General features: G+C 37.4%; 1 protein-coding gene across 2 annotated transcripts in view; it reads right to left on the reverse strand.

Annotated features, from left to right (window-relative positions):
* Positions 1–27,250, reverse strand: part of PRKCE (protein kinase C epsilon) — a 211,880-nt gene that overhangs the window by 66,663 nt on the left and 117,967 nt on the right. The window contains exons 5-10 of one of the 2 annotated variants that reach the window (XM_072409767.1): positions 24,635–24,720; positions 22,661–22,790; positions 21,563–21,705; positions 19,701–19,797; positions 19,169–19,383; positions 18,697–18,870 (exon numbers count right to left, since the gene is read on the reverse strand). In XM_072409767.1, coding sequence (XP_072265868.1) covers positions 18,697–18,870; positions 19,169–19,383; positions 19,701–19,797; positions 21,563–21,705; positions 22,661–22,790; positions 24,635–24,720 — 845 coding nt within the window. Of the gene's footprint in view, positions 1–18,696; positions 18,871–19,168; positions 19,384–19,700; positions 19,798–21,562; positions 21,706–22,660; positions 22,794–24,634; positions 24,721–27,250 lie in introns of both variants that reach the window. The other variant, XM_072409766.1, reaches the window with a different exon arrangement.

A 27,250-nucleotide genomic window follows, 5' to 3' on the forward strand; every position in this document is an offset into this window, starting at 1 on the left:
ATAATAATGACCATCAAATGTTTTATGCGTTAAGAGAACATCCGCACTAAAACTTTGTACATATGTCAGATGATTCTTACCGGAGAAGAAGGGTCCTGACATGTGTACAGTGCTCCACTGACGTTTTTCTTCAATCTAAATTGCTGAACAAGCGATTGAAAAAAACAGCCGTTTACTCCTTCAGAGGAGAGCGCAGCGGGGGGCCTCTTACTTGCCCCCCCACCTCCTCTCTCCATAGAACACAAGGGCACTATGTATACAGCGCTTGTTCCTTTGTTTGTCACTGGAAATCATCATGAAAGATTGTTTCCAGCGACAGAAATCTAATGTCCAACTGATGTCTGTATGAAGCTTGAGTGACAAGGGGTCCTACTGCTTTGAGATCATTAAAGAATAATTATTAATGCATGTGCACTTACAATTTTTCTTTTTTTAGTTCTCTTGCAAAATCTCCCAAATACATGTTCAGCATACCACTGATGGTCACCACATGCAGATTTCTGTGATAGTGTGGCAACAATGCTGCACTGCTCCAGAATTTAGAGTTGCCATTGCTATGTAGGCTGCTACAATAGGATTACAAATCTTGCAGGGGTGCGGCTACTTCCATTCCTACTGCTGATTGACAAGTCTGTGCCTTCCAATCAGCACCAAGCCACACCTAGCCCTGCCCAATGCTTTCTCGATTGATGACACAGAAACCTTCCTGCTATGATCTGCAGTGTCTGGAAGGGGGGATATGTGGTACAAAAATTAAGGAAGATTTTGCTTAATCAGGGAAGAACAGGAAGTTTTTTGTTTGCTTTTTGAAGTATATGCATCATAGTAACTGGATTTGGGATGAAGGAACCTTCCGTTACACTTTAAAGAAGATGTACACCTATTTACAAAACTCAAAACATTAATTTTAAAATTGTTATTTTATATGTGATAATTAGTAATCTTGCCTTGAGTCATGTCGCTGTTCCAGCCTCTACTATATTATAGTGACAACACTCTGTTCCTATTACATAATTGATTTCCTGTGTTGTCAACTTTTCATACACTGCGCCAGGCAGAGACTGTATGCTGTGGCACAATCCACAGGCTGTTTTCACCATCATATAACTTTAATTGGTGGTGGATGTAGCAAGCAGTGGGACCCTGTGCAGAACTGATCTGAGCCCCCCCTACTGAACTAACTTGGGGCCCCTGTTGGCTCAGGAGAGTCCAGGGCTCTTGTGCAGCAGAACACTTTGGACCTTCCTTTGATCACCCCTGACTTCATTGACAAAAGGAGGAGCTTTAACCTTACAAAAATAAGTAGTCTTTGCAAAAAATGAACATCAGGAATTTATTCATGCGGGCTTGTTACTGAAACCTAGATTGTTTTTGTAATAATAATATTTTACACAAAGCATATAAAACATCAGCTTGTAAAGTAAAAAAGGAATCATAACAGCTAGATTAAATTTCCTCTATAAAACTGTACAATTTTGGCACTTCATTTGCTGCTACTATGAACAATGGCAACAATGTAAAAACAAAAAGTCTCTTGCTGACTGTGTCCCCCCTTCTCAGACAGAAACAGTCCCTTAAAATGTCACAAAATATGATTTCTTTCCCAATATTTCATTTTCCCACATTGTACAGCTGGCAAAATAAATTTATTACCCAAATACTCTTAATGCCAGTGAGATGCCGGCAACTGATTTGTGTGCAAAACTATTTAAAAAATTATTTCCAGACAAAGCGTTTCATCGAATAATCTTTGCAGTGTTATTCTTTCTTTTTCCGTGAAAAGAGAAACATATTTATAACTGATGGAAAACAAAATAATTCCACCAGGAAAAAAAAGTGACAAATGAGCTCCTTGCTGATGTTTGTTGTGATTTATAGGTGGGCAGCACAGTTAATTGGTGCTGTCGGAGATAGGTAGATAGCACTGATCATTCCCAATCAATCACTCTATGGGCTTATTTTTGTTGGAAATCCAACACTGGATAACAGTATGAAAAAAGAACTTTTTTTGCATGTAATATTTTATTTATAACATGCTATTAATTTTGTTATTAAAGTAAAGTAAAATGCGTTAGTATGCTAAAAATAACAATGCATATAAATGCAACTCTATTTTCTTCAATACCTGTCTGCGCCTTCTCCAAAAAAAGGCCTGCCTCCATTCGCCTCCTGCAAGGGGGTTTAAAATGCTACAGGGGCGTCAATGAATGAATACAACTTTGTCAATCCTAGCAGCTGCATAGGGCAGTGCCATCAAGTATAGTGAAAATAAAGATTATCAGCATGGTCGCTGCTAATCTACCTCCAAGTAAGTCATACATGATCAAATAGGGTGCCCTGTGTCTGAAGGCAGTGATGCAGAATGCCATTTTGAATCCCTAACTCCAGTGAAACAAAGCCCTCTGATGGTTTTGGGGAGGTGTGGAGTGGAAAGGACCTTAGCTTCTAAGAGATGGTAAGTTAAAAAAATAATGTTCTGATTTTTCAGTGCTGTATTTTTAAATGTCAAACCAGTGCCCATAGGCTTACATGGTGGCTGCTGTTTCCACTTTTGTAGCAAAAGCGATAATCAGAGAGTTTAAAAACAAGCACCTTTGCTCTTTGTTATAAGCACTTTACCGCCTTCTGGTAATCTAAAAGTGCCAATCAGTGAATAATCTAGTCGCCATTAATCGCCATCTTCCAATACTGAAAGTGGTAATCTGCAAAAAGTGTCAAGCCTGCCATAAAGTGTCAAGCCTGCCAAAAAGTGGCAATATTTATAGCTGTATAAATAACACCATATTTTTAGTAAAAAGAATACTTGCCCTAAAATAAATAAGCACTATGGAGTTGCTCTGATTACTTAGTTTACTTAGGATGCCTAAACCTAACCCTTTGGCTCCAAAGGTCCTTGGAAATCTGGTCTGAGAAGTTGTCCTTCCACTATCTCTCTTGGAGTAAGTGATGGTGGTAAGGTCTCTTAGCTAAAATGTGGCTAATGTGATGGGTTTACCTGCAGTTAATAGGCATTTGAGGACAACACTGAACAGATAAGGAATTAAACTGGGTGATCTCATTTGTTTGAATGTTAATGCATTAGATTGGCAGTAGATTGGTGGTTGCATTCAGCAATCTCTAAATTTTTGAGATATGTAGGCTGCTATTGCCAACTTTCTGAAGCTGCCTGACCCTCCTGCTCGTCAAATGGCTTTAGAATGAATGCATACTACATGTCAACACTAAATCCAGAAGGTCAACATGACAGCCAAGGAACAAGCATTTTTATAAGTAGAGGGCAGCAGCGACAGCACAGGTTTTCTTTTACCGGAATGCAACCAACTACAATATTCAGTTTCATAGCAGTGGTAGTATGGAAACTTTGCCAATACTCCGGGTACATGTTACAGGCCAAGGATTCAAAGCACAGCTATGGAGATGGAACCTTTGTATAATTAAGTGGGTTCTTGTCCAGGTTTTTCAGTAATCCTTCCCGAAATCACCAATCCTTATGATATCAGATAGTTACTAGTAAATACCATAGAGCCATTTCATTTATATGAGCAACACAAATGTAATCTGAACTGTTTTGTTCACTTGGGTAAACAAATCATGTCTCTTTGTGTTTTATATGCATGGAATGTGCAGCTTTAATCTTTACACAAATACACTGTACTCGTATTATATGGTGTACATACACTCCTCTTACCAACATGAAGCTTGCCCGCTAGAAGACTGCTGTCATTTAAAAGAATTATCCTCCTGTCTAACAGTCTTTATGATGCAAAGAAAGTGAGTAAAATAAGGAACTTTGTTAAAGCAGACTTTGCAGACACATCACTGGATTTGCAGAGAATATTGGACACAACTCTAGAACCTGCTGGATTACTTGTGATGCAAAAGCCAATCTTTTATTACTCAATACTTATAATACAATCACAGTTTCTTACATTGTTATATGATGTCTCTCCAGGTAATGGCTACCTTACCCTACATTTTCATGTATTTTTTAATATTCAAGGCACTTAGCCCCCCCCCCATCAAAAGCAGGAGGCTCAAAGGTTCATCCCACTTCATATATGGTGACTACAATCATATATTAAGGGCTCAAGCTGTTTAGCCAATCCCCTGGCAAATACATCACAGTTTGGGAAGTTTTAAAACACACAGTGACAAATCTCTAAAAAATCTATTATTTTATTCTATCTAAAGTATTTGTTATGTATGGGTTAATTTATTATCACCCAACATCATGGTCATATTTGGCCAAGCAAAGATAAGAAGCAGAGTTCTGGAATGAGGCCTTATGGGAAAAAGGTCACACGGCGTTTCACACTATAATGTTTTTCTAAAGATATTGGCATGCTAATTTTTAGCTGCTGATCTCTTGGCTGCTAAAATGCAGTGTAATTTCCCACATAAAAAATGGTGTGAAAAGACAAAAACAAAAAAGATCACACATAAAAATGTAACACTTACCTTTATTATTTAATGTAAGTCAAAACAACTCCTCTGAAACTAAAACAGAAGATGTAACCTTCTCCCTAAATACAGCAGGAATGGCAGGAACCCCCTCACAACCACAGTGGGTGTGCCAAATGCACCAATATTACAAAAAAAGCTGTCATGTAGTTGAATGGCCTGTGTTGATGTCTTTTAGCTTGTGAAGATGTCTGCAGTTTGAGTTTATAGAATTTATTAATGCATTTTATCTGCAGATGACCTACATCCATTTTATCTGCAGATGACCAAAATCGTTTAGGTATATGATAGAGGTAACATATTGATGAAACAATCACCTTCCATGTCCCAGAGAAGGTACTCGAAGCTATTATTTTGAGCACCATAAAACTGCAAACTGCAAAGAACACAATATTTTTTATGTGCAACACAAAACAAAACACTTGAATAGCCCTCAACCACAAATGTATATGTATTTTTTAGTTACAGTTGAGTTATTGTTGAGAAAACCACAAACAAGCTACTTCATAGAAAGCACCTGTGCACAGAATATGGACATTATTAAATTATGGTATTATTAAAAAGCTTTGAAGCAAGCCACCACAGACCTCTTCAGATGCTTTAAATTTGAAGTTATGAATTTTTAAAAATGTAACAACATGCCCTGAAATCAACATACAAAATCACCTGCCACAATAAAAACATTAAGTACTTTACACTTTATATCAATCTCATGGTTTATCTTCAGATTTGAGCGTAATGTATATTTAAAACCCAATAGAACCCGCTATATTTGTTACTGTAGCACAGTCAGACCTCATATAAATAGGTAATAATTTTGCTGTTGTTTTAGGATGTTGTAGCTACAGATCTGTGAAGCATTTAAATGCCTTTTCCAACAAAAAGTTAGACCAATGCTCACACACGTAAGCAACAGTGCAGTGGTGTGACCACGCCCCCCTGGACATTGCTCCAATCAACAGTGCTCCAATAACCTGAGCAGAACTGTTGATTGGAGCAGGAGTGCATATCAGACCATATGGGACCCCAGTTTGTTACACTGTTTTGAGAACAGCAGTCCGACTCTCCAGTGTGATGTCTGCTTGAGGTATTTTACTACTGCTGCAATATGCTGTAAAGCTAAAACAGCTGCACACTTGTTATTGTATATGCTGCCCAAATCATAATAATAAATCACTAAAAAGTCCACCCTCCAACTGTTTAGTTAGAGCAAATATAATTAACCAGGGTTCTTTCGGAAGATGCCAGGGGTTTCTTGAGGTGTAGCTGACTGATCTTCTCAAAGTTCTGGTGCCAACACCAGGCAGAGACAGCTGTTTTAAATTAAAGACCTTATTACCTGTCTGTAAAGGTGAAATTCTGGCCACTAATGTATTGGTGACATTCCTCCAACTGGCAACCAATGCAAATAGGATTTCCAATCAATTTAACAAAGCAGAGTTCCCTGACACCTAAAATAAGTTTTAGGGATTCCCCAGGGGTAGTAGGATTGAGAAATACTGAGTAACAGTAAGTGGATCTAAATACCTTACAACCGAGGTACAGCAATAGAACACTTTCCCAAAAGTTTTCATTAAACATGGGGCATAGTGAGTTCATATCTCCTCTGCACTCAAATATTTGTATTTGTTTATTGCTATAATAATATGCCTCCAATCCCTTCACTGAGTGATGTGGTTATTTATCTAAAGACCTCACAAACAAGCAGCTTAGAAAATAAAATGCCTCAGGCAACCTTTTACAACATCAGCTCTTTGAGCAGCGTTCATCTATCCAAAGCTGTTGATGGTCAATAATCCGAGACTCCTATCTAAATATAATAAATTCGTCATTTATTGACATGCTTGGGTTAAGTACACTTGTTGTTCTGGGCAAGTGAAATGTTTTGCTCCCGATTTTTTTTCTTTCAGTCTTAAGTTATTGGACCTCCTCGGAGAGGTTACGTACAAGTTCACCATCATTATATCACAGTTTAAACAAACAGCAGCAGAAGATTAAGGTCGAATGAAACAGGATTTAAATAGATTCAAGATCTCCACTACAGTATAGCTAGGAAAAAAATATGCAACATTTTCATGAAAAAAAGTCAAACTATTTTTTTTAAATGGTTAACCATTAAATTGAAACCAAAACCACATTCTGTGTTACAAGCAATAACAAAACAGTCAAATAAATAATCTAAAACTCCCAATCAACTTTTGAAGAAAAAGCTGGATCACCAAAAGTGTGCTCAGGTGTATTACCTTCTTTTCTTTATTTTTAATATATTTTTTGAACAACTATTATTGGACTTTTAAAGTACGTATCATAAAATTACATATTTATTGATACATGTCCATAGATAGGACATTTCTTTCATTACAAAAAAGTTGCAACTATTATAACTAGTTTATAATCCATACATAGCTAGTTCCTCTATACATTTACTATGCATTTGCTTCTCTAGTAAAACGCAAAATGAGTGTGAGACGCTTAGAGGAGCTGGCTATGTATGGAATATGAACAAGTTGGAATTGTCACATACCTTGTAATAGAAGAGATGTCTTCTTTATGGATATGTATCAATAAGATGTAGATTTTTGATATGCACCCTAAAAGTCTCATTAGTTGTTTAAAGGATATTGTCCTATTAGGGGGTGTGGTATTGATCTAGAATGGACCTGGATTTTATGTCTAGCACTTTTTTGCTATTATAATTTATCTTTTGACTTTTTCTATTATTTTAATACAAAAATGTTTGTTTTTTAAGGTCTACAACTAACTGTTACCAGTTATCTACTCCTAAACTAAACTAAAAGGTGGTCAAGTTGTATATCGATCCTTGGAAGAAACACAAGAAAAACTTGCCTCTCCGTAGCATTGGTCACAAGAACTCAGGGAAGAGGAAGGGGTGGTGTCAGAGTTGGGTAACCTGAACATGGATACTCCCCTATGACAGAGACCACATGAGGCATTGGTCACATAGTCTCAGCTTGATGGGGTTTGGAGGAAGAAGGGGAGAAGACATATAGACAGAATTGGCAAATTATGAATTAAAGTGAAACCTGGAACTCCCCTTTGGCAGAGGCATTGGCCACATGGTCTTTCATGAATGGAGTTGGGGAGAAGAAAGAATTTAAGAAATGAATTTGATGAACATATGTCTTTTTTCAACCTATGCAAGGCAGTAGCGGAGGAGACATTTCCACACAGCTAGCAAATCAATGGTTAAAACTGAACACTGGCACTCTCCTTTGGCAGAGACCACACAACCAATGCCACAAAACTATGACATGATCACACTCTCCCCATACATCTAGAGGGAGCTCCAAGCTGGTCTATTTCAGTAGTGAGTGAGAAGTGAGTATTAGGTAACTAATGTTACTACAAGTAAAGTGGGGTAAAATTTGACACAATAGTTTTAGGTTTACTTTATTTTTAGAAATGTATTCAGAGATATTGGCCAGTTGGAAACAAAACAAGGAGAAGCCCATAAATGGAATGAGCAATTCTTGAAAGAGCCAAGCAAACAATGAGGCCACAGAGAAAGCCGACCAGGCTTTAATAACACCCCCTCCCCAGTGTAAGTATCTGTGGATTGAGTAACAGCACCAAACTGCCCAAAATCCAGGTCACACAACCGGACAGAGAGAGCAGTGTTTCAGAAAGAAGCAACCAGCACAGGCATTCTTCATGAACAGCATACACATTTAACAAACTCTCTATCCTACAATGCAAAGGTCCAATTATCAGTGCACTGATTAATAAGCAACTCGGATGCTGGACTGTTTTATGGATGACTAAACATATGATAGAAAAAAAACTCTTGTACAGTTTAACACTGTAAGAGATGGCTGTCCTCTAAGGCCAACGACACATGCTATGCACTACTGTTATTATCAAGTAACCATATAGCAAAAACAAATGCGCATATGGCAAAATTAATTATATTGTGTTTTCTTAATAAAAAGAAGGAAATAGCAAGTTCCCAAGGAGATTAAATAGTTTTTTCCGGTCTTACAAAGCCAATAAAATAATTCACAAAATTTGCTGTTTATGTTGAGCAGTGGAACTAAACTAAACATTTTAATATGTTTACATTACAAAAGATGGGAATAAAACTTTGCTCTGTCATTCAAGTTAGCAATTGCGGTCGTCTGTATGTGGCGGTGGTGATGTACATGGGAGGATTTGCTTAAAGAGGAATTAAAGTCTTATTTTTTGATCATTGCTGATATGCAGGCTTCTTTAACACAAATGAAAGTGTATATCTCTTATGTCAAAAATTTTGGAGCCCGTCTGTCAGTGATTAGTTTTGCGCAACTCAGTGTGCAGCCTTGGCATGCAACCGTACTCGCATACCAGCGTGCATGCATGAAGATACACCATCCCTACCCCATCAATTAAGATGGCCAAAGACCTAAATTCTGAAGAAGATCGGGTAAAGATGGAAATACTGACACAAATGGCCATGACACAAATGTGATTTATTTGCAGCTATCTTTTTTTTCATAAGCAATTTCTTACTAAGAAAAAACATTATTTTCCAAGGAATTGATATTCAGCTAGAAAGCTCACTTGCTTAGCGAAAATGTTTTAGTATTGCTTCATGTCAGCAACAGGACTACCAGCAACATTCGCTCGTAATTTACATCTATTTAGCTAGAAATCTCTATTCTATTATAGCCAGCGATTCTAACAATTACATCATTAGCTACAAATCGCTGTCAATTGTTACCATAAGGAGTAGTGATTAATGGTTGAAAGAAAATCATGAGACATGGCCCCACCTTATAATAATATTTTGCAATCAGTTTAAACACAGCTGTAAAGAAGTCTAAATGTGACTGAACAAAAATAAGATCCAACTAATGATAATCTAGTTAAGTTTCATGAAATAATTACTAGACACAGTAAAGTGACACTGTCATTCCTATAGCCTTTTTTTATACATGCAATCTGAAAGCGCCCCCAAAAGAACCCGGGAGCAGAATTTAGGGTCAACTGCAGCATTTGACAAACGCATTGTCATGTAGGTGAGTGCAGTTGTGGTGTGGTTGACTGCTTCATAAGGGTTTATGGACCATCTTCAGTCTTCTAGCAACAAACTAAAACCTCAATACAACCAGAAAGCAACTGCACTCAACCGCACCGTACACACAACCACACTGTGTCCCCATTTATGTCAATTAAGGATGCTGGCTGCTCAAGGGCAACCAGAAGCTACGCATTCAGGAACACACAACTGTATTAGAAGACGAACACAAAATAGTTTCTAAACACTCCCATACAGTTGAATGGGAGCAGTTGGGACTGTGGTTGAGAATGCGTTTTACCACTGCAGTTTACGGGTAAAGGCTCAAGTGCGAGACCTGTTCCAGCCTACCAGTGAAAAATAGCTCACCCATAGAAATGAATGAGGCTGCAGCAAGCGTGTACAGACTATTGGGAAGCATTATTCTTTTTTTAAAAAAGTTGTGTATATCCGGATAGGGTTACACAGAAAATATCTGCAAAATAATGCAAAGTGAATGATTTACACGGCAGGTTGTACTATAGGAGAGGGCATTACAAGAAGAACAAGTAAACTTAAACTTTAAGCAAATAATAAGCCTGGCCTCTATTCTCCCAGGGTCTATGCTTAGTCTACCTGAAGCATTTTTTGTGGGTTGCATTTGTGTTTATCATAACACAAATCAACATGTGTCTGGATGCATTATTATGATTATGCAGTATTTATATAGCGCCGACATATTACACAGCGCTGTACAAAGTCCATATTCATGTTACTAAACCGGAGTACCTGGAGGAAACCCGTGCAAACACAGGGAAAACCTGCAAACTCCATGCAGATAGTGTCCTGGTTGGGATTTGAACCTGGAACCTAGCACTGCAAAGGTCAGAGTGCTAACCACTGAGCCACCGTGCTGCCCGTGCTGCACTGACATGTGTCATAACATGGATATGTGCTAGGATACATTTCCATTGATTTCAATAGTAACTACATAGTACAAAATATATAGGTGTTTGTCCATTGAGCATTTTATTATTTTGTTTTGTTTTAATTATTTTAATACTACTTTTTTTTTCTTTTACTATCTGTGTGCAGAGGGTACAAGCAAAAGGGTAAAAACCATTCTGAAAAAATGATCACTGAATCACGAAAACAATTCTTTGACTGGGCAGATGTTCAAAAGTTGATTAATACATAGTATAGAGAATAGTCTGAAGTCTGAGAGTCTAGTAAACTTCATGGCCAAAGTGCACAACAAAAACATGACGACGTGTTTAGTAATCATATAGAAAGTGGGAAATTATCACGAAGCCATTAAAATGTTATATATTTACACATTTGATATAAAAACAGACAGACATATATACATTTGAAAGGGCCCAACCTTTTAGTTTCAAGCTTAGAACTGGGTTTCTGTTAATTCTGTAAATAAATACAGAACCAAAGTTTCTGTAAATTCTACCTATTGGGTTTTTGTAAATGTTATTCAGGCCTCCCAGTTATAATATTATATGACAGTATATAGGACACAAGAAAAGAGAAAGAATGCTCTTCCAGTTGGTAGATTACATTATGCACAACTTGAGGGAGCAAAAACAACCATATTGTAACATCCTGAGTTTCTCTGCATTAGTTTGTGTCTCTTCCCTCACCAATGATTTCTCTACATTACAGTTTAAAGTTTTTTTTTCAGGGTGTCGATACCTTATTTGGTTTTCAGGCAGAAGCTGGAGATTATGTTGGGGGAATATAGGAGGTCCTGAAAATTACAGGAAGCCAGCATGTGATTTCACGTACCAGCAACCATGCCGATCAGGAGTCAACCTCTGACAATCTGTGTGTGTCACACAATCAAAATAATTCTGATGATGTAAAATTATAACACGCAGCGCACAGCACTGCCACCAACCCATCACTGGAATTACCTGTATGTATGACATCAATTTCCCAACACTTCATTCTATTATTGTACATACAAACCGCACAGTTTATTTCTGGATTTTGAATAAATAAATCAGTCATTAAATTTTCTAAACATCCGCTCCTCATTTGTAAACTGCTTTTGTTTTAACTTGATTATTCAGGATTCTTCTAAGTGACGAGCTGTTCCTGAACAAATCGTTCAAGGAATGTCCCTTCAATAACAGGAATTATTATGAGATGTTCTACAAATGAGAGAGAGAATGGAGAAGGGGAGGAAAGAATAAATTGACAAGGGGAAAAGGAGGCAGGGAAGGACGGTAAAGGGGAGAAAGAGAAAAGGATGGGAGTAGCTATGAAGATGACATTTAAAAAGATTTTAAAATTTAAAAAAAAAAGATTTTAAAACCATTTTGAAAATGGACTTTATTCTATCCACTACTTTTCCAAAAAGTCTGCATGGAGTTTATGGTTAAATTACAGACAACCCCTGCAATCTAAGTTAAGTACAGAGCTACTTAACATGGAATAAAAAAAGGATAAAGGAAGAGAAATTGAAAAGAAAGAAATGGAGAAGAAGCAAAACATAGATAATAAGTACAGATAGAAAAGAAAATAGAGGGAATAGAAACATACAAAGATAAATAAAATAGAGATTAACATACAATAGGTCAGTGACTATCAGTGGCTACCTTGGACATATGTCCTAGGTTTCATTGCAGGTACCCCTGAACATCGGCCCCCACCTCCTGATAACTGTGATATTGGGTTCAAACATTCTCAGGATGATTTTATGTAATTTAGAAATATTAATTGTACCCAAGGTAACTTTACTTTGATATGGAATTCCTACTACGGTATAGGAGAGCATTCCTAAGTTCTAAGGCACTGCAACCCTATGACTGCTCATCTCAGGATATTTGGAGTAGGATTTTGAGAGGTCATCACTGCACCAACTACCATTATCCTTGCTGGAGGTATGAAGAAGCAAAGCCCTGTCTCTATTAAGATGGCACCTCCAAACAGAAACACAGTGCAGAACAAAGCATGGTAAGTCAATATAAAGGACAAATCAGCTTTGAGAAGACCACAGACCAGGGGCCGACATAGGGAGATAAGTGTGCCATTGTATGAGGGCCCCAGATCCTCCTCAAACAACAGAGGCTCCCATGGGGCCCCATATCAATTCTGATACTGCCACAAGCAATACTGGTGAAGCAATACCAATCACTCTACTCTATGCACTTGGTGAATTTTCTTTGCAACAGTTGTGGAGGAACAATAAATGCTAGAATGAGGACCTGTTGGGATTTGTAGGCTCCTTACTGCTAAACAGCTGCAGAGAACCCAGGTTTGGGGTCATATCTATTAAGTGAAGGCTGCCACAATTACCCATGAACTTCACATACACTTTATCAACTTCCCCCCTCCCCGCCATCAACCCTTTAAATTACATCATCCACTCCAGACAATAAACTGCACTATAATACAAAATCCTAAATAGGGTTATGTAATCAAAGTAAGCAAAAAGAAAAATGTTAATCTGAGCAATTTCAATAGGTTTGTTTACAGCTTTGAGCATACACTTATTGCAATGCATATTAGTGCTTCATACACTGCAGAGATGGGTGTTTGAACATGTTTTAGTACAATAACGTCAACGTTTACTGTAGAGACAAACAGAAATACATAGTCTAGTCACGTTCACCCACACCAGAACTTTGACTTTGCAATGCCATGCATTTAGACACTGCACTGCCCTAACTGATTGCCCTAAATACACCCAAATTCAGCAGGTTTCACTTTTTTTCTCCAAAGCGCTGAATTGACAGGAATGGGTCATATGGGAAAACAAGACTTTCTCAAGTAAAGTGGCCAAACAAAAAACACTGACTGGTCTGCCAACTGCAAGAGGGACCTCACCATCCTAAAATAACAAATGGGCCCTGGTGAAATAGCTAATTCTTCTTGAAAGTCTTGAAGGGGAATCTGCTATGAAATAAACTGTGCTCATCAAGTTGTTTCATTGCTTTCTGAGACACTGGAACAAAATAAGTATGAAGAAATTAAAGGGGAACTATGGAGAAAGTAGAAGAATGTGAGTCAATCTGGTCACCTGCAGCTAAATAGTTTTTAAACAACCGTTTTTATTTTCCTAATCCCTCTTGTAATATAACTTACTACCTGTTTATTCTTCCAACTTTCCTGGTAGCCAAATAAAACCCCTTCTTTTTTCCTATAATCTCCTTATCTAAGAGGGCAGCTAACTATATTTAGCACCAGGAACAAATACATCCCACCCTTACCCTTTCTATCCTTCCAATAAATTAGTTATTATATCACTTCTTGTAATAGAGTGACAATGTTGGGTGTACTGTAGTGAAATGAACAGTAGCGCTGTCACCCTTTGAATAGGGTAGTATTAGACTGACTATTTTTGTTTTTGCATGGACTTTAAAAAAGAGACAAATTAAAGCCCAGTTCATCTATAAAACTTTATTAGAGCTCAACATGACTCAAATAAACTACTTATTAAGTAAAGGGAGACTGTTGATCCAGGGAACATCCAATGGCCTCATTGCATCAGGAAGGAATTTTTTTTTACCCGTTGGAGCAAATTGTACCAGAGGTTTTTTTTTGCCTTTGGATCAACTATGTCCATGGGGTTTTATATATGGGATATGTTTATTTCCCTAGTGGTTGAAAATGATGAACTTTCCTTTTAACCTGACCTACTATGTAACAATGAAAAGACTTTTGCACAGATTTCAACAGATAAGGACCCATTTTATTATTTTAACAGAATGAGTTGTCTGCAGCAACCTGTGTAAAGACCTCCAGCTATCGTTTGTCTTGTTCGGCTGCAAAGGTTCCTCTCCTGTTAACTCTGCACACTGTGAGCTTCTAAAAGTGTGCATTAGATGATGCTAGCATTAGCATATGAATGAGGAACAAAGGGAGAAACCTAGAAAGGCAAAGCATAAGCAGATGAGATTAAACTCCGGTTTACATGTTGCTTTAGGAGTTCTCCCTCACTCTCGATCTGCCTACTTGGTTCAGGACGGTATGAATATACTTAACCTAGGGAAAGTCATCACTTGTTCTTCAGCGTCTTTCAGTATAGACTAAAAAAATGTCTTAAAACAAAATTAGTATGGCATTTTCAACTTGAATCATTTGGAGGGTTGTTGACGTAGAAATAAATCTTGCGGTTTATCATTTAATTTTTATCCCCCTGGAGAGGCTCCATCTATATTTAGGCTCATTAATTTCCATTCCTGGAATAGATGTTCCTAAAATTCACAGTAAAAAAAATGAACTATGCATATGAAGGAGAGCAATAAAAGTGCTTCAAGCTGAATATGTATTCACCATCAGCTATATCTATGAATTCAGCATTGTTCTGGATTTCTCTAAATACTGAAAAATTCAATCCTATTGTTCATCATAATTCTTGCATTGTCATAACTATTATAATGACCTAATTATTCAGTCACTTTGATTTTAATGCCCTGTGTAGATTTTCTATGAAAAGTTTTATATTTTCCCCTTTTGTCTGGCTCTAATTACTGGGCCTGATCAATTAAAGCTCTCCAAAGCTAGAGTAGATACACTTTCATCAGTGAAGCTGGGTGATCCAGCAAACCTGGAATGGACCTGGTCAAGGATTAAAAACATTTGTTAACAAATAGCAAATGACTTTTAGGAAATCCATTCCAGGTTTGCTGGATCCCCCAGCTTCACTGATGAAAGTGTATCCTCTTCAGTCTTGGAGAGCTTTAATACATCTGCCCACTGTGTCCAAGTCTGACATTTCTTTTTGAGGGTCTGGGGTCAAATTGCTGCTCATTCTTTGCTATCTAGCCCTGCATACTCTCCCCTAACAGCACTTGGCAGGGTCAAGTAACAGAGCCCTTTAGGTTAAGAGAAATGTCAACAGTTAGGTGAATCAGACACAGTTATGCACTCTCAGGAGTTAGGAGACAGTGAACTTTGACCTCCAAAACTAACATTAAATTAATTGTACAATTATACTGTAAATCCTCAAGACCGCAAATGTATAATAATTCCAGACTGTTCTGATTCCATTTCAGATTTCAGATACAGTTTAATAGCAGCTGGTTAAATCTTTAACTTGCATTCTGTACCTCTTGAGAATGCTAGCAGTCGGGCCCTCCGGTTTACATTCACAATTCTATTCTTTTTTTGCAGAGCCAAGTAAGGACATTTAAATCCAGAGTTTTGTGTACAATTAAACTAAACCAGGTAATCCGGTGGCGTAACACACCAAATAATATCCACACTGGGTGGGGGGAGCTGGGAACCTCAAGTACTGCAGAGATACAAATATATATATCTGTCTTTAGTTTTGTGATATAGTTTTTCTCTGCACAGGTAATTTATTTTGAGAAGGAATCATCGATAGGATAGATATTTTGTTGTTTATGGAAAATGTTACATCAAAGTTTATGTTAGATCAGAACCCGCTTCACCCTGTCTATGTGTGGGCAGAATAGAAATAATTGCTGCAGGTAGACCCATCATAACTGACTGAGTACACATGATTGTGATAGATAAGAGACACAGCATGCCCCGACTCCCAATAAAGGATACCTGGATGAGGGAAAACCAAAATATTACTTGTGACAGTATGTTGTGTCAGTATGGTGTGTTCAGGGACCAAAAAAGCCAAACACTCCTTTGTGTTTAACTACACCATAATACTCTCATATTATAAAAACAACATAAATCCTAATCTACATCTATCTGACTGCACTTTTTGGCTCTTTTTTTTAGCAGTCTGTACTTTATGGCATAGCCTCTGTCCAATGAAAATACATCTATTGTGAGTTGACTTTATGCCCAAATGTCCCACAGCTTTATTGCATTTGTTTTATTTATAATATGTTAAAAAACTCTGTATTATAGAACAGAATACACAGAAACCTAAAAACTAGGTCCTGTCCCTGAGGAACTTAAAGACCCCCGCCCCAGAGCAGTGCACCATCTATACAACACTCTCATTAGTCTAATTTAATGAAACACACATGAAAAGCTATAACCCCTTCTACTGTGTGCTGCTTCACCACCTCGTAGATTGTAAGCTCTTCTGGGCAGAGTACTCTCCTCTTCTTGTGTCACAGTCTGTCATTTGCAACCCCTATTTAATGTACAGCGCCGCGTAATATGTTGGCACTCGATAAATACATTTTATTAATAATAAAAATGATAATAATTACTGTTTTTAGGTTAATTTAAGGAATTAGCTTAAGGAACAAAATGCAGTGTTTATATCAACCAATCATGATTCTGTATTTATCAAACTTTAGGATAGATTAGCTGTTATGAGTTACTACACATTGGATTCATTGCCCTTGATCATTTTTCTTTCCTTTTTTATTCTTACATCTTTATTATGAAGACAGACAGGAATAGCCTGGTGCTCTCCTGCCATCTAGTGGTTGATCTGCAGCACAACACTACTTATTACACACAGTTACACTTACATTGTGGCAAAAATAATTTTTCCAATAAAGGAGCTTTTGAGGAACTAGAATTATTCTTTCAATCCATGAAACAGAAGTCATTTTACACATAGATACTTTCTGTGAAGAGAAAATATCACACAGCACGCTGTTTACAAGTGTTTGCTACAGTCATATCTCGGCAAGCTCTACCTAATATTTCCTGTGTCTTGAAGTATCTACGATAAAAATAACATCATTGCTGGAACTGCATAAATAAAAGGCTGCAAACAAAAAATACTTAGTAACCCGCTCTTAGATCCTGTTTATGTAATGTAGAGATGGTATTTCCCCCTCTTGGTACATAAAAATTAATCTCTCTTTGTGTAATGAGGCTGACAAGCTCGGATATCTGAGCAACATGAGCTCATTCGTATACAATACTATATTGATGAAAATAGTTATGGGTGATACTGCTCCATTTTCTACATGGACTATACAAATGGTTATGCTTTTTTATAGCTGATTGTGCTAAATCCACAGAGGAGCCTCTTCAGCATCTTCAGCTAAAACTCTATTTTCAATTTTTTGACAAAGCAAGGATTCAGTAGAACAGAATTATGCCCAAGTGTCTCAATGCTTTACTGTATTTGTTTTATTTATATTATGTTAATAAAATCTTTTTTGCATAGCAGAGTACACAGAAGGAGCTATAACAACCCTGCCCCAGAGTAGTATACTATTTATACAATACATACATTAGTCTATTTATTTACCAAGTTTTTAAAAAAAATAGAAACAAACCAGAACACAAGCAGAAAACTCAATCCTGGAAAGGAAGCCAGCCTTATGCTTGTCAGCATACAGCTTGAATATCTGAGCAAAACACACATAAACTCACTTGTATACAATACTATATGGTTAAAAAAAAACCTACGTCCTTAATTTCCTGAACTACAGACAGATAAATCTGTATTAAATTTGTATTTTGGGTACACTATATAATAGGATAGTTCCCACAGGAACACTGGGACATCTAGAAAAATGAATCACCCCATAAAAGTGTATAAAAAAGCAATAAAAAAAAAAATAAACCTTCCCTACTTTCTACTATACTATAAAAAATTTAGGATTTTTCACAAGCTTTACTAAAAAAACTAATGTCGCAAACTCGTGCAACCTACAAGGTAATGATCCATAGCCAAACTGATTTTTAGGATGCCAATCAGAACTGCTGCACCTCTGACTTCAATACTTTTACTGACTCAGAGAAGGCAGCATGAAAGTCAGACAGAGGTACTGATCTAAAAGCTTGTGTAGGAAATATTGAGGCCGTTAGATAAATGTAAATAAAAACGTATATAGTAAAAATAACAGCATGGAAACCTTAATTAGATGAGGAAGAGAAACATACCTAATCATAAGAGTATAGGTTTCTTTAAAAAGAAACAAGTTTTGGATAAATGTATGAGTTTTGGATATGTAGTTTTATATATAAACCATGTAATGGAACTTTTCCATGAGTTAAACAAGGTATAATGTATCTATGGGTAAATATTTTGCTAATACCCATTTTTTTTTTGCAAAGCAACTTCATGATAAATAGTTTGCAGAGTGTGCTGCAAGTTCGAAAAGGAAAGCCCTGCACTGCCCGCACACCTGACTAATACAAGCATTGCAGACAGAAGCTGCAATCCACAGTGGCCAGTTGAAATTTATCCTTTGCCAACCTGACACTGGTAAACTGAAATCATGGCTTTTACTGCTCTGTGCAAGTATGGGGTAAATCTCTCATTTCAGTATCATAGAGCTGTTGGTACAAAGACTAAATACAAATGCCAGGTATGTTTGCGTTACCTTCGTCTGAAAGCAGCAGTAGAGCTGTGTTAGGTACGGATGCTTCCTCGCCAGAGCTAAGATCCTTTTCTCTGTCATAGTGCAATCAACATCATCATCCTGTAATATCACATCTTTCTTCAAGACCTTCACAGCATAGACTTCATCTTTACCTTTGAGTTCAGCAAGCATGACCTAGGGGGGCAGATATGGAAAATCCTGTAACCAACTACTTTAAATGGAACCAAAAAAATTAATAAATATATAAATATATATATATATATTAAATCCCTCTTGTATTGATACTGGACAAGAAAATGCAAGAGGCTGATATCGGGCCATTCACTGTCTCAGCCATCTGGTTTTCTCCTTCCAACCAATGGACAGGCGCCACGCACATTTTATGCCATTGTCGAGTTTATATACATTTTACCAAAGGTTACATAACAACAAGATTATGGTCTAGGCACTTCATACAAATCATAATACAAACCTTTCCAAAACTGCCTTTCCCTAATACTTTGATGAAGTTGAAGTCCTCCAGACCTGTCCTCTTGGCTTGGTGAATTTTGATCTCCCCGTTCTCTCCGTTTTCCCCTGTTACTGTCAGCTGACTGTCCGTTGTCGCAGTGGCTGCTGCTTTGTGCTCTTCTCCCCGGTTGTCAAATGACAATGCTTTTCTGATGTTGTTTTCAAGTTCTTTAATTTCTATATTGAAAAAAAATATATAAGTTTTCCAAGATCAAACATTGGCAAGGGGGATTGGAAAAAAAATACTCTGTACCCTATAATTTCACACAATGAAAGTCTAGGGGTTGAGCCGATTCCTTACAATAACGGACTCCCTGTGTAGCTGGTATCTTTTCAGGCACTCTATTGCCCTAATGTAAAATGAGTGTGGCTAATCTACAAATATACAATAACAATGAGAAAAGAGTAAGTCGTAAAAGTCAAAAAAAAAAAAAAAAATTCAATAACTCCATGTGTTTTTCGTAAATAAAAAAAAAAAAGCAAAAATCACAAACCCTGATCACATGGAGATGTTGGGGCAGATTTTGACCTATCGTCTTCCACCGTTGGACCCCCAGGAACCGGCGGCTGAGTTTCAGCACCTGCATTAAGCTGGGAAGATCACACAGCATAAGAATTGGAGTATTTTATTACCACAGCACTAAATATACTTTTTAATTATTTTTAAAGGCTTTGGGAAAAAAAGAGTTGTGCAATTTAAAATGAACAAAAACAATGAATATGTGACATGTAAGGCAAATTAACAATGTTCTATAACAGACTAAAATTATGAAGACATTGAGGATTATATGGAGATCAGAGAAGAAAAAAGTAGAAGTTATTTTCCTTAATTTGCAGTCCTAAAGACAACTCAGATTTTAACACTTTCCTATGTTTTCCAAAACAATGATATAGCTGTGGATATTGCCAAGTGATAATCACTGAATGTTTTCAAGGTTTTTGAGGACCTCCTTAGATCCTACAGCAGAAAGCTGGGAAGAATCATGAGGTCCTATAACTACTATGTGCTTGGAAACAGAATTAAAAATGGCTGCTGTCATGGCTCATTAAAGCAAATTATTAACCAACTTCACTATACCTTTATGACTTTAATAATTTGACATTGTTTCTTTAAAGGAAAGCATCACCTTTTGTAAAGTTTCCTTTAATAACCTATCCCAATGTGCAGACCAGCAGGAATAATAAACAGAATTCTTGTCTCTGTGATTAACTCCTGACTCATTCTCATTCTCCTGACCACAGTCTCATTAATTCCTATGGATAAGCCACAATCATTGCAGCCTCCCCACAGTCCTTTAGTGTATGGCATGTCCATAGAAATGAATGGGACCTTGTATGTGTGCAGTATAATGGGAACCCAGAATAGGACCTTCTGGAAAAAAAGTTTGCTTCATCAAGAAGATAGGCAAATATTATCTCAGGTGTACAGACATTATTCCATATGTGGAAGGGGGGACTGGATCACCATAAAGTCAGTTTACTACACATCAAGTCCAGCTGTCTCAGATTTGGACCACACTTTACCATTCTCATAAGGGAGAATTGGATTAGCCAACCTTATCTATAAGAAGTTGCTCTATAAGATCTATAAGAAACCATCAGTTGAGATGGATTCACCCATTTTAGTGCAATGGATTTATGAGCTAAGACTAATCAGACCAAACATTTTTAATACAAGTTTACTCTCCACAGCAGTCTAAATCTGTGCCAGCTTCACAAAAATGCATATAACAGCCTCTCGTGCCACTGTCCCATGACTCTTCTATTTGACACAGGCTGGCATGGACTCCTGGCTTACATGAAGCTCATGGGATATATGGCAGCCAAATGACTGTGGAAACATAAACAAGATATGCTTAATGTCTCATTACTGGATCGGTATATTTTTGCCAGCAATGGGTAATGTTTACTGTGCCCTATGTAGAGTTCACTTAATTTTTTTGTGAGCACAAATATTAAACGGAAAGGTGTCCACAGATATTAGAGGATGTTTACAGCTGGATCTGTAAGCATAGCGGTCATGCCAGATCTCCTTCTTATGGCAGCTATTGGATGGGCCAGTTTGGATGTTTTTCTGGCCATAAGGAAAAGGTTTTTCTATACCAAGGCTGTGGATGTCTATAAAGAGAGCCATTGGAATAAATGGGGCATTAGCACGCATGTGCATGGTTCGGTGGCTGTATCGTTAACGAGTTGGTTGACCAAATGTTAAAACCTGTAGGCTGCCCTGGAGAATTCAAAATGAATGCAAGTGATTTCTACTGATCCACATCGTGTTTTCTAATACACAACTACCTGCTACTTTTTTTCTAAAAAAAATAAATGAAAAGAAAAAACTATACAGAAAAGGTTGTACCTTTTTCCTTCGTTGACCAGCAGCTGTGATTTTGTCCGGCGTGACGCCAAGATCCGCTAGTACTTTAGCTATACCCCGAGAATCCACTCCACAGTTTGGTGCTACATTAGATTCACAGCGTCTGTGTACGTTCATTTTACACACTGGAAAAATATTAAAAAGAAAAAAAACAAATTTATTTTTGCACACATAAAACTTTTGCTACAAGGCTAATTACATGTTATAAAAGCCAGTACTCCTCAAATTCTACTTATACTGGACAATGTGATCTCACACTGATGTATGAAGCACCATGCAGGTTATAGTAATTCAGTGTAGCAACCAAGTGAAACACATATAGTTGACAGCAATATTTGCTCATTACATGCATATTTGCATATTTGCTACATCCTGCTTGATAGTAGAGCTACAAAGCAAATATGTCCTTGAGAGCCTACTTTACTGTATGTACTCCAGCATCACCAAAGTATCACCTAACAAATGACCTGAAAATGTCATTTGAAAAAGGATCCATACTTGGACCACTAGATGGCACTGTGTCACCATGTAAAGTGTTCAACAAGTGTCAAACTCTTGCTGTCAGAGACAGCATTTCTAGCACTTTACGTGAGGACACAATGCCATCTACTGGCCAACAATAATGAACAAAAGATCATTTAAGAGAAAATAACCCATTATAACCAGTTCAAAAGTACACAATAAAACTTACTTTCACTCATAAGAACAACAGTCATTCCATGTGATTTAAATTTTCTCCCTTCTAATAAATATTTTACAAACAACACAACGTTAAATAAATAATTCATATTTTATTGGTATTTCAGTTGAAGACTGTTTAAAATGTTGGCAGCAAAAGCCACATTTTGTGCCCTTGGTTTATTCTCCAGTTAATGTAGCTTACTTGTTTTTTTTCCAAGTAAAGCACACTTTTATATTCAGATTTGGTTTATATTTGAATATATACAGTAAATCTCCAGATACATCTGTTTTTAAAGTTGTTTTATTGCTATTTTTGTCCTCATTGGAAAGATTTTTATGAATCTTTATGAATCCTAAAATATTTTTAATACGTAGAAAATAAAATGTTACATTTCTTACCTTTGCATTGTAAACCTTGCCGCATGAGGCCCCATAATAATGAACCACAGTGATCACAAAATGTAGGGACTTTGTAGTTGTGGATGCTGAACTTGTGAGGCATGTTAACACTAAAGCGCTGGGAGCCCACCTGCTAGGACATAACAAAAAGTTACTTACTTATAGAAGGAGGACTCTATAGACATTACCACCAGAAAAAATGAAAGCTCCAGGCAGATATGAAGAATTAAATGATTGAAGAAATTTTTTAAACCTTTTGTGCCCATGTCAAATTTAGCAGCATTAGTATATATTGCCTAAAATGTATTATATATATATTATATATTGTTTGCAATTTATAAAGGCAGTAAATATATATTTTTTTATTTTATACATTTTTTAAATTCATATATTTTTTATTTTTATCTTTGTATCACATTCCTACAATATTAAACAAACAGACTGCCATCTAAAGCCTGCAATAACCTCTGCAAGATAAAAACATTATTTCTTTACACTACCTTAAGCTAAGGGACCACAATTGTTAAAGACAGTTGAGTTTACCGTCCATCAACTGGGGACTGTCAAAGTGAAGATGTTTAATAATGCATTTATCATTTCAGAGACTAAGGATAAAAATGTGAGAAACTCATTAAATGTTTTTATTGAAATACATCTTATGCTAGCACCAACATCGGGTGCTTACTGTGCATTGCCTACACAACACCCTCAATAGTTGTCTTTCTCGTTGAGTAACTCTCTGATTTCCCAGCAGTTTATCTTTCACCACAACATGACTAACACTGGCTGGCACACACCCCCTCCTCCACTGAAATGAAGTTATTGGAATGATCTCAAGGTATCCACAGAACAGAAGAATGCAATTTTTCAATTAGTATTACAGTTATATACTTTGCATAGTGTTCTACACTTCTCAGCCACAGCACTTCTGATCCCAAAGCAATAATAAAACACATACAGCAATTTTTTCATACCCATTGATCATTTTAAAAGAACCATAAAAGCCCAATATGAGATTGGAAGAAAAGCCCAAATGCCCATTTTCCCTGGAACCAGGACTCCAAAGTCACTGTAAGGTCTTTGTTTGGTGGTGTTGGGAGTTATTGACTTACTCCCCTCCCGTACATGGCGGTGCTCATGCTTGAGCATTAGATCCTGGGAGAAAGAGGTGGAAGTCACATACTCCCACATTACTAGAAGGGAGCAATGGAGTGGCAAGAAGCACCCTTAAGGCAACAATAAATGGGTGTTCTTTTGCAGATTTGGCTCTTTTTAAAAACACTTACAGATCCACAGTGTGAAACTGCATGGCTGGCAGCTTCTGACCCCACAGCAAACTGCTGCCGTGCTTCATGGGAAATGGGATTTGCACACAGCTGCAGCTACGGTGCAGATTTTCAGGCCATGACCATGCGGCCAAATGCGACATGCTGCGTTAGCAAACTGCGCTGAGATTTACAGTGATCTAAAAGGGTCCAATTCACTACCATTTACTGCAACAGATGCAACTCCATGCGGGTCTGAAATTAAATGTCATATATTGCAGCTTACTAGTCCTTCTATGTGGTGAATGCTTACATTTTTTTTTCTCCTTTATTTTACCTGGCGATCTAGCAAACAGCACACTTCCTGTCCTCAGGTGACAACATATTTATGGAGGGAGTCACAGTTGTCACACTTTTTATTACACTTTAGACTAGACATAGAACTCTTTTCATTCCTTTTGCAAGTAATGTGAGGGAATACACAGAATGCAGCTTGGAAGTAAGATATTATAGATTTAACTTTCTATTCAGCTCCTAGGAAGTGGCAAGAATACAGCATTTCTGGCAAAGTTAAGAGATATCTTTTGTTAAAAATAGCTCCAATGGCCCAAAAACATGAAACCAAATGCAGCCTCTACATCTCTACATTGGTAACCTTCACTATATTTTCTTTGTGTTTTTGGGATTAAATATCGGTGTACATATTTACCTCATCTGGGGTTTCCTGTTTCTTTAGGCCAGCACACTTTGTTATGATTAGCTCGTGGCATCTCTTGTGGACTACACAAGTGCAAACTGCAAATAGAAGACAAAAATTGTAAAACATCCATTTTTACAACATCCAAGAAAACACCAACCACCGGGAATTAATAAACTTTTAGTTAAAAAAACACATACACACATTAACAAAGTCAGAAAAATGGCTGCAAGGCATAGCAACCAAAAACAGCAGCAGGGTGACAGCAGAACGGTCGCCATAGTTACCATGCTGCCATTCCTGTTCCTCAGCATGTTTTTATAAACAAAATGGGTCTAAGACTTTTGTTTTATATCTTATGCCAATGCTGTTTTATAATTTATGCAAAGTTTAGATATTCAGATGTCCCTAAGCTGAGGACTAAGGTGATAATGAAAATGACAACAATTAGTCACTACAAATCCCTATGATGTAATTACTACAAATAGTAGTACAATTGATCAATACATTTTAATGTTTTGAAAGTCTCAAATATGAGGCTTAGATCTCTTCTCATTGTGTTTTACAATAGGTCAGATTTTCATACAGGTAAAGGGTATGCATATCGTTTTTAAAAACTGCATCCGTTCCTCTCCAGACTGTTAACATAACCCAAAAGACTCCCTATTTTTATCTGTTCCTTCCATGCCCACGGGGCACAATACTCATATTCCCATCTGTACCTCTCCAGGTTAGTAAGGAGGCCCAAAAGATTCCCTATTTTTAAAGGCAAGCCAGCAAATCAACAAGTGTGTATGTATGTGTAATACTCCACAAAATTCCATCTTTATCTGTTTCTCTCCCGCTATGTAACAAGGGGCCCACAAAACTCTCTGTCTTCAAATCTACCTTGTTACGGGGATCTCCAGCCATGCCACAGGTGACCCAAAAATCTACTTATCTTCATGTCACCCTCCACTGCCTTGCAATAAGGGGGTGTGGGAGGCAAAAACTCCATATTTTCAACTGCTCCTCTCCTGTTTTGTAAAATGGGACCCAGAAAATTCCCTATCTTCAAATCTTGTTACAGGGAACTCTAGCCTTGCAACGAGGAACCCAACAAAGTCCTTATGTTCGTTTGCTCCTCTCCAGTATTAAGAGAGGAACAGATGAAGGTAGAGAATAACTGAATTACTTTTTTTTAAATCATATATATAGAAAGGAAACTGGTGGAAAAAAAACACAAAGTGTTTAGGTTAGGTTTCCACCTGTGTGCTGGAAATGTTACATTTGCATGCACATATATATTGACATACTGGGTTGCTATTCCTTTTTGATGACACCCCAGGGTACAGCAGTGCAACAATTGGCAACATACTGCTATGCGCTGGGGTAAACCAAACTTCTGAAAATAGAGCAGCGTGACTGGTGTGCATTGGGTAGCACATTCAAATTATGAGCTGCTCTAATGAAGTGCATGCCAACACAAATGGTGCTGCATCTTCAAAGATGTGAAGGAACCACAGACCTAAGCCCTTTATTGCTTACAAATTCATTATAGCCTGCATGAGCAGAGGTGCAGCTGATGGGTATGATTTGCCTAAAAAATGCCAAAGTGCCAAAAGGTGTCTCTTTCTTCCCTTTGAGAACCTTGGCGCAATCAGATTTATATAGCAATTGAATAAACGTGACATCTTTTGAAGATTTTTTTCTGCACTGGGGGAGGCAGATATTTATTTTGTACAAATGGTAAATACACACTGACACATGAAAAGAAATGGCTTTACACAGCACAGACTGGGAAGAGATCCGATGCCCAATATGAAGCATGAGAAATAAAAACTGGCAAACACAGACATTTTCCACAATCTTCCCATCTCCAGACAGCTTTTCCCAGACAGCAAATCTTAGCAAACCTATATTAACCTTCCATATTTACTAGAGAGTGTAGATGAATGTATCAGATTATTATGGTCTGAGTGCACTATTTTAGTCATAATGACAGTTATTGCAACTGTCTTTTGCAGCTTTTTACAGGTATTATGGCAAATGATGATAGGTATGGCATTTGCTGTTGAATTGTATGTGTTTTATAGATAATGATAAAAGGTGAGGGGAAAATTAAATGTACAATTACAAGTATCCTTGAAAATTTTATAACTGAGGTGAGCCTGTTTCCTCTTTTACATGAGAGTGTCCTTGATTTTCTCTGCTAGGGGTGTAGTTCCTCATGCAGCCAGCAGTAGTCACTGTACAAATGAGCCATCAGTAGGCATTCAGGCACTTTGCCTGCTGGGATTGATATAGTCTCTCTTAACTTTGGGTTCATCTCATAATGGTGAAACCATCTCATTATGAATTCACCATAATGAGATGGACCTAAGGGGGAAAGAGACAATAAAGGCATAACGTCTAAACTCTTTGTCATCAATCCACCAGCTTCCTAGACATGCTTGAATGAGAAGTTCCAGTGGGTCCCATCTCCTATATCTCGAAATGCAGGTCCCACTGGCAACCCAAGACTCTGTATATCCCAGCTAACACCAATGGTGTTTGAGTTTATACTGTGATATTTTGCCAGGACACCACCTGCATAAAGGGTGCATGTTCTTCTTAAGAACTACAAAAAGTGCTTTGCTGCTTCCCCCC

The sequence above is a fragment of the Pyxicephalus adspersus genome, chromosome 4 (genome assembly GCF_032062135.1).
Source record: "Pyxicephalus adspersus chromosome 4, UCB_Pads_2.0, whole genome shotgun sequence".
Taxonomy (NCBI): domain Eukaryota; kingdom Metazoa; phylum Chordata; class Amphibia; order Anura; family Pyxicephalidae; genus Pyxicephalus; species Pyxicephalus adspersus.